Source organism: Oncorhynchus nerka, linkage group LG21 (genome assembly GCF_034236695.1).
Source record: "Oncorhynchus nerka isolate Pitt River linkage group LG21, Oner_Uvic_2.0, whole genome shotgun sequence".
Lineage (NCBI taxonomy): Eukaryota > Metazoa > Chordata > Actinopteri > Salmoniformes > Salmonidae > Oncorhynchus > Oncorhynchus nerka.
Genome location: NC_088416.1, coordinates 27,840,083 through 27,860,746, shown reverse-complemented (window position 1 = coordinate 27,860,746; position 20,664 = coordinate 27,840,083). Strand labels below are relative to the sequence as shown.

Below are 20,664 nucleotides of genomic sequence, written 5' to 3'. Positions count from 1 at the left end.
GACTTAAATGTAAATGTAAATGTAGAGAGAGAGAGAGAGAGAGAGAGAGAGAGAGAACATTGGCTCCCAGGGTGGCTGCTACTTTATACTCCAAACACATAGTCCTCTTGTCTGTCCCCCAAGCCATTCTAATCTGATCGTCTTTCTCTCCACTTTCGATGGGCTTGTGTCCTTAATTGCATTGCTCTTCTCTCTCTCATTACAATTGACTTTGTATTCTGTGTGAGGGGTTTGTATCCATATGTGTGTGTGTTATACTAAAACCATGTTTGCGTGTGTGTACGTGTCTTTTACAGGCATGTGTGTGTGTTTCTGTACAGTATGTCAATATGGGTGTGTGTTTCTGTACAGTATGTCAATGTGTGTGTGTGTGTGTGTACACTACTTCTCCTGATTGGATTATTAAGAGAGACATCCATCCTCTCAGCCCCTCAATGGTGCTCTGGTAAAGAGCAGCGCTATCGATCCCAATACAGTTCCATTTCCTCTCTGTGTCCAAACTTATTAGATCCTCTCCTCTCACACAGCCCTTTGATCCCTACCTCCCTTTCTCTACTTTGTAAGCCCCGCTCTCTCTTCCCCCCATTATCTTGTTCTCTCTCTACATCCTCTCCTCTCTTTCTCCTTCTTACCTTTCTTTAGGGCATCTGTCTCTATTCCATTCTCCCTCCCTACCCCTCCCTCTCTCCCCGACTCCATCTCCTCTTTCTATGTCGCTTTCATCCGAACCCCTCTCTCTACCCCTCCCTCTCTCCCCCTCTCCCCCTCTCTCTTTCTATCACTAACTCCCCCCTCTCTCTCTGTGTCTCCGTGCAGGCTCTCTATCCTAGCCCAGAGGAGGGCTGGCAGATCTACAGTTCAGCTCAGGATGCAGATGGGAAGTGTATCTGTACAGTGGTGGCCCCGGCCCAGAACATGTGTAACCGAGACCCACGCAGTCGGCAGCTCCGCCAGCTCATGGAGAAGGTAACAGCCGTCAACAACTCACACATTTTGTTACCCACGTCTGGTACAATCACACACGCACGCACAAACACGACGCAGGCATAGAAACGAATCCACACCCTGGCTCCTTCTGTTGTAAACCAATTAGACTCTTAGAGATGAACAGTCACTATGACAGTCCCACTATGACAGTCACACTCACTCTATCCCGCTGAGGTTTGATCAGTCATGCATGCAAACAGTGTGTGTCATAATACTTTGTTTGTTCGTCAAAACGATTGCAGTAGCATGAGAGAGAAACAGGTACCCATGAAGATTGGATTCATTGAGCCTTCGCCTTGTAATGTTGTTCCAATTGGATCCATTAGGCTGAAAAACAAAGTCAAGAAAAAGCAGTGAAAAAAAAGAATATGAACCAGATCAGTAAATGGAGCAGCCAGCCGACTGCTGCAGCTGCACTCGAACTGTTCACACACAATGTCAGCTTAAATAAACAGTCAAACACACCATCTCTCTACACTCATACACTCTCTACACCCTCTCTCCACACACATACTCTCTACACCCTCTCTCCACACACATACTCTCTACACCCTCTCTCCACACACATACACTCTCTACACCCTCTCTCCACACACATACACTCTCTACACCCTCTCTCCACACACATACACTCTCTACACCCTCTCTCCACACACATACACTCTCTACACCCTCTCTCCACACACATACACTCTCTACACCCTCTCTCCACACACATACACTCTCTACACCCTCTCTCCACACACATACACTCTCTACACCCTCTCTCCACACACATACACTCTCTACACCCTCTCTCCACACACATACACTCTCTACACCCTCTCTCCACACACATACACTCTCTACACCAGCTCTCAACACTCATACACTCTCTACACCAGCTCTCAACACTCATACACTCTCTACACCATCTCTCTACAATCATACACTCTCTACACCATCTATCCACACTCATACACTCTCTACACCATCTCTCCACACTCATACACTCACTACACCATCTCTCCAGACTCATACGCTCACTACACCATCTCTCCACACTCATACGCTCTCTACACCATCTCTTCACACTCATACACTCACTACACCATCTCTCCACACTCATACACTCTCTACACCATCTCTCTACACTCATACACTCTCTACACCATCTCTCTACACTCATACACTCTCTACAGCATCTCTCTACACTCATACACTCTCTACACCATCTCTCTACACTCTCTACATCATCTCTCCACACTCATACACTCTCTACACCATCTCTCTACACTCTCTACACCATCTCTCTATACTCTCTACACTCTCTACACCATCTCTCTACACTCTCTACACCATCTCTCTACACTCTCTACACCATCTCTCTACACTCTACACCATCTCTCTACACCATCTGTCTACACTCTCTACACTCTCTGCACCATCTCTCTACACCATCTCTCCACACCCAAACACTCTCTACACCATCTCTCTACACTCTCTACGCCATCTCTCTATACTCTCTACACTCTCTATACCATCTCTCTACACTCTCTACGCCATCTCTCTACACTCATACACTCTCTACACCATCTCCCCATACTCTCTACATTCATACACTCTCTACACCATCTCTCCACACCCAAACACTCTCTACACCATCTCTCTACACTCTCTACACCATCTCTCTACACTCTCTACGCCATCTCTCTACACTCATACACTCTCTACACCATCTCTCTACACTCATACACTCTCTACACCCTCTCCCCATACTCTCTACATTCATACACTCTCTACACCATCTCTCCACACTCATACACTCTCTACACCATCTCTCCACACTCATACACTCTCTACACCATCTCTCCACACTCATACACTCTCTACACCATCTCTCTACACTCTCTACACTCTCTACACCACCTCTCTACACTCTCTACACCATCTCTCTACACTCTCTACACCATCTCTCCACACCCAAACACTCTCTACACCATCTCTCTACACTCTCTACGCCATCTCTCTATACTCTCTACACTTTCTACACCATCTCTCTACACTCTCTACACCATCTCTCCACACCCAAACACTCTCTACACCATCTCTCTACACTCTCTACGTCATCTCTCTATACTCTCTACACCATCTCTCTACACTCTCTACACCATCTCTCTACACTCATACACTCTCTACACCATATCTCTACACTCATACACTCTCTACACCATCTCTCTACACTCATACACTCTCTACACCATCTCTCTACACTCATACACTCTCTACACCATCTCTCTACAGTCATATACTCTCTACACCATCTCTCCACACTCATACACTCTCTACACCATCTCTTTACACTCTCTACACTCTCTACACCACCTCTCTACACTCTCTACACCACCTCTCTACACTCTCTACACCATCTCTCTACACTCTCTACACCATCTCTCTACACTCTCTACACCATCTCTCTACACTCTCTACACTCTCTACACCATCTCTCTACACTCTCTACAACATCTCTCTACACTCATACACTCTCTACACCATCTCTACAGTCTCTACACCATCTCTCTACACTCTCTACACCATCTCTCTACAGTCTCTACACTCTCTACACTCTCTACACCATCTCTCTACACTCTCTACACTCTCTGCACCACCTCTCTACACTCTCTACACCATCTCTCTACACTCTCTACACCATCTCTCTACACTCTCTACACCATCTCTCTACAGTCTCTACACTCATACACTCTCTACACCATCTCTCTACACTCTCTACACTCTCTGCACCATCTCTACACTCTCTACACCATCTCTCCACACCCAAACACTCTCTACACCATCTCTCTACACTCTCTACACCATCTCTCTATACTCTCTACACTCTCTACACCATCTCTCTACACTCTCTACACCATCTCTCTACACTCTCTACACCATCTCTCTACACTCTACACCATCTCTCTACACCATCTGTCTACACTCTCTACACTCTCTGCACCATCTCTCTACACCATCTCTCCACACCCAAACACTCTCTACACCATCTCTCTACACTCTCTACGCCATCTCTCTATACTCTCTACACTCTCTATACCATCTCTCTACACTCTCTACGCCATCTCTCTACACTCATACACTCTCTACACCATCTCCCCACTCTACATTCATACACTCTCTACACCATCTCTCCACACCCAAACACTCTCTACACCATCTCTCTACACTCTCTACACCATCTCTCTACACTCTCTACACCATCTCTCTACACTCATACACTCTCTACACCATCTCTCTACACTCATACACTCTCTACACCCTCTCCCATACTCTCTACATTCATACACTCTCTACACCATCTCTCCACAGTCATACACTCTCTACACCATCTCTCCACACTCATACACTCTCTACACCATCTCTCACACTCATACACTCTCTACACCATCTCTCTACACTCTCTCACTCTCTACACCACCTCTCTACACTCTCTACACCATCTCTCTACACTCTCTACACCATCTCTCCACACCCAAACACTCTCTACACCATCTCTCTACACTCTCTACGCCATCTCTCTATACTCTCTACACTTTCTACACCATCTCTCTACACTCTCTACACCATCTCTCCACACCCAAACACTCTCTACGCCATCTCTCTACACTCTCTACGTCATCTCTCTATCTCTCTACACCATCTCTCTACACTCTCTACACCATCTCTCTACACTCATACACTCTCTACACCATATCTCTACACTCATACACTCTCTACACCATCTCTCTACACTCATACACTCTCTACACCATCTCTCTACACTCATACACTCTCTACACCATCTCTCTACAGTCATATACTCTCTACACCATCTCTCCACACTCATACACTCTCTACACCATCTCTTTACACTCTCTACACTCTCTACACCACCTCTCTACACTCTCTACACCACCTCTCTACACTCTCTACACCATCTCTCTACACTCTCTACACCATCTCTCTACACTCTCTACACCATCTCTCTACACTCTCTACACTCTCTACACCATCTCTCTACACTCTCTACAACATCTCTCTACACTCATACACTCTCTACACCATCTCTACAGTCTCTACACCATCTCTCTACACTCTCTACACCATCTCTCTACAGTCTCTACACTCTCTACACTCTCTACACCATCTCTCTACACTCTCTACACTCTCTGCACCATCTCTCTACACTCTCTACACCATCTCTCTACACTCTCTACACCATCTCTCTACATCTCTCTACACTCTCTACACCATCTCTCTACAGTCTCTACACCATCTCTCTACACCATCTCTACACTCATACACTCTCTACACCATCTCTCTACACTCTCTACACTCTCTGCACCATCTCTCTACACTCTCTACACCATCTCTCCACACCCAAACACTCTCTACACCATCTCTCTACACTCTCTACGCCATCTCTCTATACTCTCTACACTTTCTACACCATCTCTCTACACTCGCTACACCATCTCTCCACACCGAAACACTCTCTACACCATCTCTCTACACTCTCTACGCCATCTCTCTATACTCTCTACACTCTCTACACCATCTCTCTACACTCTCTACACCACCTCTCTACACTCTCTACACTCTCTACACCATCTCTCTACACTCTATACAACATCTCTCTACACTCATACACTCTCTACACCATCTCTACAGTCTCTACACCATCTCTCTACACTCTACACTCTCTACACCATCTCTCTACAGTCTCTACACTCATACACTCTCTACACCATCTCTCTACACTCTCTACACCATCTCTCTACACTCTCTACACTCTCTGCACCATCTCTCTACACTCTCTACACCATCTCTCCACACCCAAACACTCTCTACACCATCTCTCTACACTCTCTACGCCATCTCTCTACACTCTCTACACTCTCTACACCACCTCTCTACACTCTCTACACCATCTCTCTACACTCTCTACACTCTCTACACCATCTCTCTACACTCTCTACAACATCTCTCTACACTCATACACTCTCTACACCATCTCTACAGTCTCTACACCATCTCTCTACACTCTCTACACTCTCTACACCATCTCTCTACAGTCTCTACACTCATACACTCTCTACACCATCTCTCTACACTCTCTACACTCTCTACACCATCTCTCTACACTCTCTACACTCTCTGCACCATCTCTCTACACTCTCTACACCATCTCTCCACACCCAAACACTCTCTACACCATCTCTCTACACTCTCTACGCCATCTCTCTATACTCTCTACACTCTCTATACCATCTCTCTACACTCTCTACGCCATCTCTCTACACTCATACACTCTCTACACCATCTCTCTACACTCATACACTCTCTACACCATCTCCCCATACTCTCTACATTCATACACTCTCTACACCATCTCTCCACACTCATACACTCTCTACACCATCTCTCCACACTCATACACTCTCTCACCATCTCTCTACACTCTCTACACCACCTCTCTACACTCTCTACACCAACACTCTCTACACCACCTCTCTACACTCTCTACACCATCTCTACACTCTCTACACCATCTCTCTACACTCTCTACACATCTCTCTACACTCTCTACACCATCTCTCTACACTCTCTACACTCTCTACACCATCTCTCTACACTCTCTACACCATCTCTCCACACTCAAACACTCTCTACACCATCTCTACAGTCTCTCTACACCATCTCTCTACACTCTACACTCTCTACACCATCTCTCTACACTCTCTACACCATCTCTCTACACTCATACACTCTCTACACCATCTCTCTACACATACACTCTCTACACCATCTCTGCCCATACTCTCTACATTCATACACTCTCTACACCATCTCTCCACACTCATACACTCTCTACACCATCTCTCTACACTCTCTACACTCTCTACACCACCTCTCTACACTCTCTACACCATCTCTCTACACTCTCTACACCATCTCTCTACACTCTCTACACTCTCTACACCATCTCTCTACACTCTCTACAACATCTCTCTACACTCATACACTCTCTACACCATCTCTACAGTCTCTACACCATCTCTCTACACTCTCTACACTCTCTACACCATCTCTCTACAGTCTCTACACTCATACACTCTCTACACCATCTCTCTACACTCTCTACACTCTCTACACCATCTCTCTACACTCTCTACACTCTCTGCACCATCTCTCTACACTCTCTACACCATCTCTCCACACCCAAACACTCTCTACACCATCTCTCTACACTCTCATCAGTCTCTACACCATCTCTCTACACTCTCTATACCATCTCTCTATACTCTCTACACTTTCTCACCATCTCTCTACACTCTCTACACCATCTCTCCACACTCAAACACTCTCTACACCATCTCCCACACTCTCTACGCCATCTCTCTATACTCTCTACACTCTCTACACCATCTCTCCACTCTCTACACCATCTCTCTACACTCACACTCTCTACACCATCTCTCTACACTCATCTCTCTACACCAGTCTCTACACTCATACACTCTCTACACCATCTCTCCACACTCAAACACTCTCTACACCATCTCTCTACACTCTCTACGCCATCTCTCTACTCTCACTCTCTACACCATCTCTCTACACTCTACACTCTCTACACCATATCTCTACACTCATACACTCTCTACACCATCTCTCTACACTCATACACTCTCTACACCATCTCTATACTCATACACTCTCTACACCATCTCTCTACACTCTCTACAGCATCTCTCCACAAATACACTCTCTACACCATCTCTCCACACTCATACACTCTCTACACCATCTCTCTACACTCATACACTCTCTACACCATCTCTCTACACTCATACACTCTCTACACCATCTCTCTACACTCATACACTCTCTACACCATATCTCTACACTCATACACTCTCTACACCATCTCTCTACAGTCATATACTCTCTACACCATCTCTCCACACTCATACACTCTCTACACCATCTCTCTACACTCTCTACACTCTCTACACCACCTCTCTACACTCTCTACACCATCTCTCTACACTCTCTACAACATCTCTCTACACTCATACACTCTCTACACCATCTCTCTACACTCTCTACACTCTCTACACCATCTCTCTACAGTCTCTACACTCATACACTCTCTACAGCATCTCTCTACACTAATACACTCTCTACACCATCTCTCTACACTCATACACTCTCTACACCATCTCTCTACACTCATACACTCTCTACACCATCTCTCCACACTCATACACTCTCTACACCATCTCTCTACACTCTCTACACTCTCTACACCACCTCTCTACACTCTCTACACCATCTCTCTACACTCTCTACACTCTCTACACCATCTCTCTACACTCTCTACAACATCTCTCTACACTCATACACTCTCTACACCATCTCTACAGTCTCTACACCATCTCTCTACACTCTCTACACTCTCTACACCATCTCTCTACAGTCTCTACACTCATACACTCTCTACACCATCTCTCTACACTCTCTACACTCTCTACACCATCTCTCTACACTCTCTACACTCTCTGCACCATCTCTCTACACTCTCTACACCATCTCTCCACACCCAAACACTCTCTACACCATCTCTCTACACTCTCTACACCATCTCTACACTCTCTACACCATCCTCTACACTCATACACTCTCTACACCATATCTCTACACTCATACACTCTCTACACCATCTCTCCACACTCATACACTCTCTACACCATCTCTCCACTCTCTACACTCATACACTCTCTACACCATCTCTCTACACTCTCTACACTCTCTACACCATCTCTCCACACTCTCTACAACATCTCTCTACACTCATACACACTCTACACCATCTCTACAGTCTCTACACCATCTCTCTACACTCTCTACACTCTCTACACCATCTCTCTACACTCTCTACACTCATACACTCTCTACACCATCTCTCAACACTCTCTACACTCTCTACACCATCTCTCTACACTCTCTACACTCTCTACACCATCTCTCTACACTCTCTACACCATCTCTCCACACCCAAACACTCTCTACACCATCTCTCTACACTCTCTACGCCATCTCTCTATACTCTCTACACTCTCTATACCATCTCTCTACACTCTCTACGCCATCTCTCTACACTCATACACTCTCTACACCATCTCTCTACACTCATACACTCTCTACACCATCTCCCCATACTCTCTACATTCATACACTCTCTACACCATCTCTCCACACTCATACACTCTCTACACCATCTCTCCACACTCATACACTCTCTACACCATCTCTCTACACTCTCTACACCACCTCTCTACACTCTCTACACCATCTCTCTATACTCTCTACACTTTCTACACCATCTCTCTACACTCGCTACACCATCTCTCCACACCAAATCTCTCTACACCTCTCTACACTCTCACGCCATCTCTCTACACTACACTCTCTACACCATCTCTCTACACTCTCTACACCATCTCTCTACACTCATACACTCTCTACACCATATCTCTACACTCATACACTCTCTACACCATCTCTCTACAGTCTCTACACTCATACACTCTCTACACCATCTCTCTACACTCTCTACACTCTCTACACCATCTCTCTACACTCTCTACACTCTCTGCACCATCTCTCTACACTCTCTACACCATCTCTCCACACCCAAACACTCTCTACACCATCTCTCTACACTCTCTACGCCATCTCTCTATACTCTCTACACTCTCTATACCATCTCTCTACACTCTCTACGCCATCTCTCTACACTCATACACTCTCTACACCATCTCTCTACACTCATACACTCTCTACACCATCTCCCCATACTCTCTACATTCATACACTCTCTACACCATCTCTCCACACTCATACACTCTCTACACCATCTCTCCACACTCATACACTCTCTACACCATCTCTCTACACTCTCTACACCACCTCTCTACACTCTCTACACCATCTCTCTATACTCTCTACACTTTCTACACCATCTCTCTACACTCGCTACACCATCTCTCCACACCCAAACACTCTCTACACCATCTCTCTACACTCTCTACGCCATCTCTCTATACTCTCTACACTCTCTACACCATCTCTCTACACTCTCTACACCATCTCTCTACACTCATACACTCTCTACACCATATCTCTACACTCATACACTCTCTACACCATCTCTCTACACTCATACACTCTCTACACCATCTCTCCACACCCAAACACTCTCTACACCATCTCTCTACACTCTCTACGCCATCTCTCTATACTCTCTACACTCTCTACACCATCTCTCTACACTCATACACTCTCTACACCATATCTCTACACTCATACACTCTCTACACCATCTCTCTACACTCATACACTCTCTACACCATCTCTCTATACTCATACACTCTCTACACCATCTCTCTACACTCTCTACAGCATCTCTCTACACGAATACACTCTCTACACCATCTCTCCACACTCATACACTCTCTACACCATCTCTCTACACTCATACACTCTCTACACCATCTCTCTACACTCATACACTCTCTACACCATCTCTCTACACTCATACACTCTCTACACCATATCTCTACACTCATACACTCTCTACACCATCTCTCTACAGTCATATACTCTCTACACCATCTCTCCACACTCATACACTCTCTACACCATCTCTCTACACTCTCTACACTCTCTACACCACCTCTCTACACTCTCTACACCATCTCTCTACACTCTCTACAACATCTCTCTACACTCTCTACACTCTCTACACCATCTCTCTACAGTCTCTACACTCATACACTCTCTACAGCATCTCTCTACACTAATACACTCTCTACACCATCTCTCTACACTCATACACTCTCTACACCATCTCTCTACACTCATACACTCTCTACACCATCTCTCCACACTCATACACTCTCTACACCATCTCTCTACACTCTCTACACTCTCTACACCACCTCTCTACACTCTCTACACCATCTCTCTACACTCTACACTCTCTACACCATCTCTCTACACTCTCTACAACATCTCTACACTCATACACTCTCTACACCATCTCTACAGTCTCTACACCATCTCTCTACACTCTCTACACTCTCTACACCATCTCTCTACAGTCTCTACACTCATACACTCTCTACACCATCTCTCTACACTCTCTACACTCTCTACAACATCTCTCTACACTCTCTACACTCTCTGCACCATCTCTCCACACCCAAACACTCTCTACACCATCTCTCTACACTCTCTACACCATCTCTCTACAGTCTCTCACTCATACACTCTCTACAGCATCTCTACACTAATACACTCTCTACACCATCTCTCTACACTCATACACTCTCTACACCATCTCTCTACACTCATACACTCTCTACACCATCTCTCCACACTCATACACTCTCTACACCATCTCTCTACACTCTCTACAACATCTCTCTACACTCATACACTCTCTACACCATCTCTACAGTCTCTACACCATCTCTCTACACTCTCTACACTCTCTACACCATCTCTCTACAGTCTCTACACTCATACACTCTCTACACCATCTCTCTACACTCTCTACACTCTCTACACCATCTCTCTACACTCTCTACACTCTCTGCACCATCTCTCTACACTCTCTACACCATCTCTCCACACCCAAACACTCTCTACACCATCTCTCTACACTCTCTACACCATCTATCCACACTCATACACTCTCTACACCATCTCTCTACACTCTCTACAGCATCTCTCTACACGAATACACTCTCTACACCATCTCTCCACACTCATACACTCTCTACACCATCTCTCTACACTCATACACTCTCTACACCATCTCTCTACACTCATACACTCTCTACACCATCTCTCTACACTCATACACTCTCTACACCATATCTCTACACTCATACACTCTCTACACCATCTCTCTACAGTCATATACTCTCTACACCATCTCTCCACACTCATACACTCTCTACACCATCTCTCTACACTCTCTACACTCTCTACACCACCTCTCTACACTCTCTACACCATCTCTCACACTCTCACAACATCTCTCTACACTCTACACTCTCTACACCATCTCTCTACAGTCTCTACACTCATACACTCTCTACAGCATCTCTCTACACTAATACTCTCTACACCATCTCTACACTCATACACTCTCTACACCATCTCTCTACACTCATACACTCTCTACACCATCTCTCCACACTCATACACTCTCTACACCATCTCTCTACACTCTCTACACTCTCTACACCATCTCTCTACACTCTCTACACACCATCTCTACACACTCTCTACACTCTCTACACTACACCATCTCTACACTCTCTACAACATCTCTCTACACTCATACACTCTCTACACCATCTCTACAGTCTCTACACCATCTCTCTACACTCTCTACACTCTCTACACCATCTCTCTACAGTCTCTACACTCATACACTCTCTACACCATCTCTCTACACTCTCTACACTCTCTACAACATCTCTCTACACTCTCTACACTCTCTGCACCATCTCTCCACACCCAAACACTCTCTACACCATCTCTCTACACTCTCTACACCATCTCTCTACAGTCTCTACACTCATACACTCTCTACAGCATCTCTCTACACTAATACACTCTCTACACCATCTCTCTACACTCATACACTCTCTACACCATCTCTCTACACTCATACACTCTCTACACCATCTCTCCACACTCATACACTCTCTACACCATCTCTCTACACTCTCTACAACATCTCTCTACACTCATACACTCTCTACACCATCTCTACAGTCTCTACACCATCTCTCTACACTCTCTACACTCTCTACACCATCTCTCTACAGTCTCTACACTCATACACTCTCTACACCATCTCTCTACACTCTCTACACTCTCTACACCATCTCTCTACACTCTCTACACTCTCTGCACCATCTCTCTACACTCTCTACACCATCTCTCCACACCCAAACACTCTCTACACCATCTCTCTACACTCTCTACACCATCTATCCACACTCATACACTCTCTACACCATCTCTCTACACTCTCTACACTCTCTACACCACCTCTCTACACCATCTCTCTACACTCTCTACACTCTCTACACCATCTCTCTACACTCTCTACAACATCTCTCTACACTCATACACTCTCTACACCATCTCTACAGTCTCTACACCATCTCTCTACACTCTCTACACTCTCTACACCATCTCTCTACAGTCTCTACACTCATACACTCTCTACACCATCTCTCTACACTCTCTACACTCTCTACACCATCTCTCTACACTCTCTACACTCTCTGCACCATCTCTCTACACTCTACACCATCTCTCCACACCCAAACACTCTCTACACCATCTCTACACTCTACGCCATCTCTATACTCTCTACACTCTCTATACCATCTCTCTACACTCTCTACATCTCTCTACACTCATACACTCTCTACACCATCTCTCTACACTCATACACTCTCTACACCATCTCCCCATACTCTCTACATTCATACACTCTCTACACCATCTCTCCACACTCATACACTCTCTACACCATCTCTCCACACTCATACACTCTCTACACCATCTCTCTACACTCTCTACACCACCTCTCTACACTCTCTACACCATCTCTCTATACTCTCTACACTTTCTACACCATCTACAGTCTCTACACCATCTCTCCACACCAAACACTCTCTACACCATCTCTCTACACTCTCTACACTCTATACTCTCTACACTCTCTACACCATCTCTCTACACTCTCTACACCATCTCTCTACACTCATACACTCTCTACACCATATCTCTACACTCATACACTCTCTACACCATCTCTCTACACTCATACACTCTCTACACCATCTCTCCACACCCAAACACTCTCTACACCATCTCTCTACACTCTCTACACCATCTCTCTATACACTCTACACTCTCTACACCATCTCTACACTCATACACTCTCTACACCATATCTCTACACTCATACACTCTCTACACCATCTCTCTATACATACACTCTCTACACCATCTCTACACTCTCTACACCATCTCTCTACACGAATACACTCTCTACACCATCTCTCCACACTCATACACTCTCTACACCATCTCTCTACACTCATACACTCTCTACACCATCTCTCTACACTCTCTACACTCTCTACACCATCTCTCTATACACTCTCTACACCATCTCTACACTCTACACTCTCTACACCATCTCTCTACACACTCATACACTCTCTACACCATATCTCTACACTCATACACTCTCTACACCATCTCTCTACACTCTCTACACTCTCTACACCATCTCTCCACACCCAAACACTCTCTACACCATCTCTCTACACTCTCTACACCATCTCTCTACACTCTCTACACTCTCTACACCATCTCTCTACACTCATACACTCTCTACACCATATCTCTACACTCATACACTCTCTACACACCATACACCATCTCTACACTCATACACTCTCTACACCATCTCTCTACACTCATACACTCTCTACACCATCTCTACACTCATCTCTCTACACATCTCTACACGAATACTCTCTCCACACTCATACACTCTCTACACCATCTCTACACTCTACACTCTACACCATCTCTCTACACTCATCTCTACACCATCTCTCTACACTACACTCTCTACACCATATCTCTACACTCATACACTCTCTACACCATCTCTCTACAGTCATATACTCTCTACACCATCTCTCCACACTCATACACTCTCTACACCATCTCTCTACACTCTCTACACTCTCTACACCTCTCTACACTCTCTACACCATCTCTCTACACTCTCTACACCATCTCTACACTCATACACTCTCTACACCATCTCTCTACACTCTCTACACTCTCTACACCATCTCTACAGTCTCTACACTCATACACTCATCTCTCTACACTAATACACTCTCTACACCATCTCTCTACACTCATACACTCTCTACACCATCTCTCTACACTCATACACTCTCTACACCATCTCTCCACACTCATACACTCTCTACACCATCTCTCTACACTCTCTACACTCTCTACACCATCTCTACACTCTCATCTCTACACTCTCTACACTCTCACACCATCTCTACACTCTCTACACCATCTCTCTACACTCATACACTCTCTACACCAGTCTCTCTCTACACTCTACACTCTCTACACCATCTCTCTACAGTCTCTACACTCATACACTCTCTACACCATCTCTCTACACTCTCTACACTCTCTACACCATCTCTACACTCATACACTCTCTACACCATCTCTCTACACTCATACACTCTCTACACCATCTCTCCACACTCATACACTCTCTACACCATCTCTACACTCTCTACACATCTCTACACCATACACTCTCTACACCATCTCTACAGTCTCTACACCATCTCTCTACACTCTCTACACTCTCTACACCATCTCTCTACAGTCTCTACACTCATACACTCTCTACACCATCTACACTCTACACTCATACACTCTCTACACCATCTACACTCTACACATCTCTACACTCTCTACACCATCTCTCTACACTCACCACACTCTCTACACCATCTCTCTCTACACCATCACACTCTCTACACACACTCTCTACAGCATCTCTCTACACTCATCTCACCATCTCTCTACACTCATACACTCTCTACACCATATCTCTACACTCATACACTCTCTACACCATCTCTCTACAGTCATACACTCTCTACACCATCTCTCTCCACACTCATACACTCTCTACACCATCTCTCTACACTCTCTACACTCTCTACACCACCTCTCTACACTCTCTACACCATCTCTCTACACTCTCTACAACATCTCTCTACACTCTCTACACTCTCTACACCATCTCTCTACAGTCTCTACACTCATACACTCTCTACAGCATCTCTCTACACTAATACACTCTCTACACCATCTCTCTACACTCATACACTCTCTACACCATCTCTCTACACTCATACACTCTCTACACCATCTCTCCACACTCATACACTCTCTACACCATCTCTACACTCTCTACACTCTCTACACCACCTCTCTACACTCTCTACACCATCTCTCTACACTCTCTACACTCTCTACACCATCTCTCTACACTCTCTACAACATCTCTCTACACTCATACACTCTCTACACCATCTCTACAGTCTCTACACCATCTCTCTACACTCTCTACACTCTCTACACCATCTCTCTACAGTCTCTACACTCATACACTCTCTACACCATCTCTCTACACTCTCTACACTCTCTACAACATCTCTACACTCTCTACACTCTCTGCACCATCTCTCCACACCCAAACACTCTCTACACCATCTCTACACTCTCTACACCATCTCTCTACAGTCTCTACACTCATACACTCTCTACAGCATCTCTACACTAATACACTCTCTACACCATCTCTCTACACTCATACACTCTCTACACCATCTCTCTACACTCATACACTCTCTACACCATCTCTCCACACTCATACACTCTCTACACCATCTCTACACTCTCTACACATCTCTCTCTACACTCATACACTCTCTACACCATCTCTACAGTCTCTACACCATCTCTCTACACTCTCTACACTCTCTACACCATCTCTACAGTCTCTACACTCATACACTCTCTACACCATCTCTCTACACTCTCTACACTCTCTACACCATCTCTCTACACTCTACACTCTCTGCACCATCTCTCTACACTCTCTACACCATCTCTCCACACCCAAACACTCTCACACTCTCTCTACACTCTCTACACCATCTATCCACACTCATACACTCTCTACACCATCTCTCTACACTCTCTACACTCTCTACACTCTCTACACCACACTCTCTACACCATCTCTACACTCTCTACACTCTCTACACCATCTCCTACACTCTCTACAACATCTCTACACTCATACACTCTCTACACCATCTCTACAGTCTCTACACCATCTCTCTACACTCTACACTCTCTACACCATCTCTCTACAGTCTCTACACTCATACACTCTCTACACCATCTCTACACTCTCTACACTCTCTACACCATCTCTCTACACTCTACACTCTCTGCACCATCTCTCTACACTCTCTACACCATCTCTCCACACCCAAACACTCTCTACACCATCTCTCTACACTCTCTACGCCATCTCTCTATACTCTCTACACTCTCTATACCATCTCTACACTCTCTACGCCATCTCTCTACACTCATACACTCTCTACACCATCTCTCTACACTCATACACTCTCTACACCATCTCCCCATACTCTCTACATTCATACACTCTCTACACCATCTCTCCACACTCATACACTCTCTACACCATCTCTCTACACTCATACACTCTCTACACCATCTCTCTACACTCTCTACACCACTCTCTACACTCTCTACACCATCTCTATACTCTACACTTTCTACACCATCTCTCTACACTCGCTACACCATCTCTCCACACCCAAACACTCTCTACACCATCTCTCTACACTCTCTACGCCATCTCTCTATACTCTCTACACTCTCTACACCATCTCTCTACACTCTCTACACCATCTCTCTACACTCATACACTCTCTACACCATATCTCTACACTCATACACTCTCTACACCATCTCTCTACACTCATACACTCTCTACACCATCTCTCCACACCCAAACACTCTCTACACCATCTCTACACTCTCTACGCCATCTCTCTATACTCTCTACACTCTCTACACCATCTCTCTACACTCATACACTCTCTACACCATATCTCTACACTCATACACTCTCTACACCATCTCTCTATACTCATACACTCTCTACACCATCTCTCTACACTCTCTACAGCATCTCTCTACACGAATACACTCTCTACACCATCTCTCCACACTCATACACTCTCTACACCATCTCTCTACACTCATACACTCTCTACACCATCTCTCTACACTCATACACTCTCTACACCATATCTCTACACTCATACACTCTCTACACCATCTCTCTACAGTCATATACTCTCTACACCATCTCTCCACACTCATACACTCTCTACACCATCTCTCTACACTCTCTACACTCTCACTCTCTACAACATCTCTCTACACTCTCTACACTCTCTACACCATCTCTCTACAGTCTCTACACTCATACACTCTCTACAGCATCTCTACACTAATACACTCTCTACACCATCTCTCTACACTCATACACTCTCTACACCATCTCTCTACACTCATCTCTACACCATCTCTCCACACTCATACACTCTCTACACCATCTCTCTACACTCTCTACACTCTCTACACCACCTCTCTACACTCTCTACACCATCTCTACACTCTCTACACTCTCTACACCATCTCTCTACACTCTCTACAACATCTCTCTACACTCATACACTCTCTACACCATCTCTACAGTCTCTACACCATCTCTCTACACTCTCTACACTCTCTACACCATCTCTCTACAGTCTCTACACTCATACACTCTCTACACCATCTCTACACTCTCTACACTCTCTACAACATCTCTCACACTCTCTACACTCTCTGCACCATCTCTCCACACCCAAACACTCTCTACACCATCTCTCTACACTCTCTACACTCTCTACACCATCTCTCTACACTCTACACTCATACACTCTCTACAGCATCTCTCTACACTAATACACTCTCTACACCATCTCTCTACACTCATACACTCTCTACACCATCTCTCTACACTCATACACTCTCTACACCATCTCTCCACACTCATACACTCTCTACACCATCTCTACACTCTCTACACTCTCTACACCATCTCTCTCTACACTCTCTACACTCTCTACACCATCTCTCTACACTCTCTACAACATCTCTCTACACTCATACACTCTCTACACCATCTCTACAGTCTCTACACCATCTCTCTACACTCTCTACACTCTCTACACCATCTCTCTACAGTCTCTACACTCATACACTCTCTACACCATCTCTCTACACTCTCTACACTCTCTACACCATCTCTCTACACTCTCTACACTCTCTGCACCATCTCTCTACACTCTCTACACCATCTCTCCACACCCAAACACTCTCTACACCATCTCTCTACACTCTCTACACCATCTCTCTACACTCTCTACACCATCTCTCTACACTCATACACTCTCTACACCATATCTCTACACTCATACACTCTCTACACCATCTATCCACACTCATACACTCTCTACACCATCTCTCTACACTCTCTACACTCTCTACACCATCTCTCTACACTCTCTACACTCTCTACACCATCTCTCTACACTCTCTACGCCATCTCTCTACACTCATACACTCTCTACACCATCTCTCTACACTCATACACTCTCTACACCATCTCCCCATACTCTCTACATTCATACACTCTCTACACCATCTCTCTACACTCATACACTCTCTACACCATCTCTCTATACTCATACACTCTCTACACCATCTCTCTACACTCTCTACAGCATCTCTCTACACGAATACACTCTCTACACCATCTCTCCACACTCATACACTCTCTACACCATCTCTCTACACTCATACACTCTCTACACCATCTCTCTACACTCATACACTCTCTACACCATCTCTCTACACTCATACACTCTCTACACCATATCTCTACACTCATACACTCTCTACACCATCTCTCTACAGTCATATACTCTCTACACCATCTCTCCACACTCATACACTCTCTACACCATCTCTCTACACTCTCTACACTCTCTACACCACCTCTCTACACTCTCTACACCATCTCTCTACACTCTCTACAACATCTCTCTACACTCTCTACACTCTCTACACCATCTCTCTACAGTCTCTACACTCATACACTCTCTACAGCATCTCTCTACACTAATACACTCTCTACACCATCTCTCTACACTCATACACTCTCTACACCATCTCTCTACACTCATACACTCTCTACACCATCTCTCCACACTCATACACTCTCTACACCATCTCTCTACACTCTCTACACTCTCTACACCACCTCTCTACACTCTCTACACCATCTCTCTACACTCTCTACACTCTCTACACCATCTCTCTACACTCTCTACAACATCTCTCTACACTCATACACTCTCTACACCATCTCTACAGTCTCTACACCATCTCTCTACACTCTCTACACTCTCTACACCATCTCTCTACAGTCTCTACACTCATACACTCTCTACACCATCTCTCTACACTCTCTACACTCTCTACAACATCTCTCTACACTCTCTACACTCTCTGCACCATCTCTCCACACCCAAACACTCTCTACACCATCTCTCTACACTCTCTACACCATCTCTACAGTCTCTACACTCATACACTCTCTACAGCATCTCTCTACACTAATACACTCTCTACACCATCTCTCTACACTCATACACTCTCTACACCATCTCTACACTCATACACTCTCTACACCATCTCTCCACACTCATACACTCTCTACACCATCTCTCTACACTCTCTACAACATCTCTCTACACTCATACACTCTCT

At 45.0% G+C, this 20,664-nt stretch overlaps 1 protein-coding gene across 2 annotated transcripts in view; it reads left to right on the top strand.

Moving 5' to 3' along the window:
* LOC115110541 (noelin-2-like) overlaps positions 1–20,664 on the top strand; it is a 139,888-nt gene that overhangs the window by 87,049 nt on the left and 32,175 nt on the right. For both annotated transcript variants that reach the window (XM_065006503.1, XM_065006504.1), the window contains exon 2: positions 817–966. In XM_065006503.1, coding sequence (XP_064862575.1) covers positions 817–966 — 150 coding nt within the window. The remainder of the gene's footprint in view (positions 1–816; positions 967–20,664) is intronic.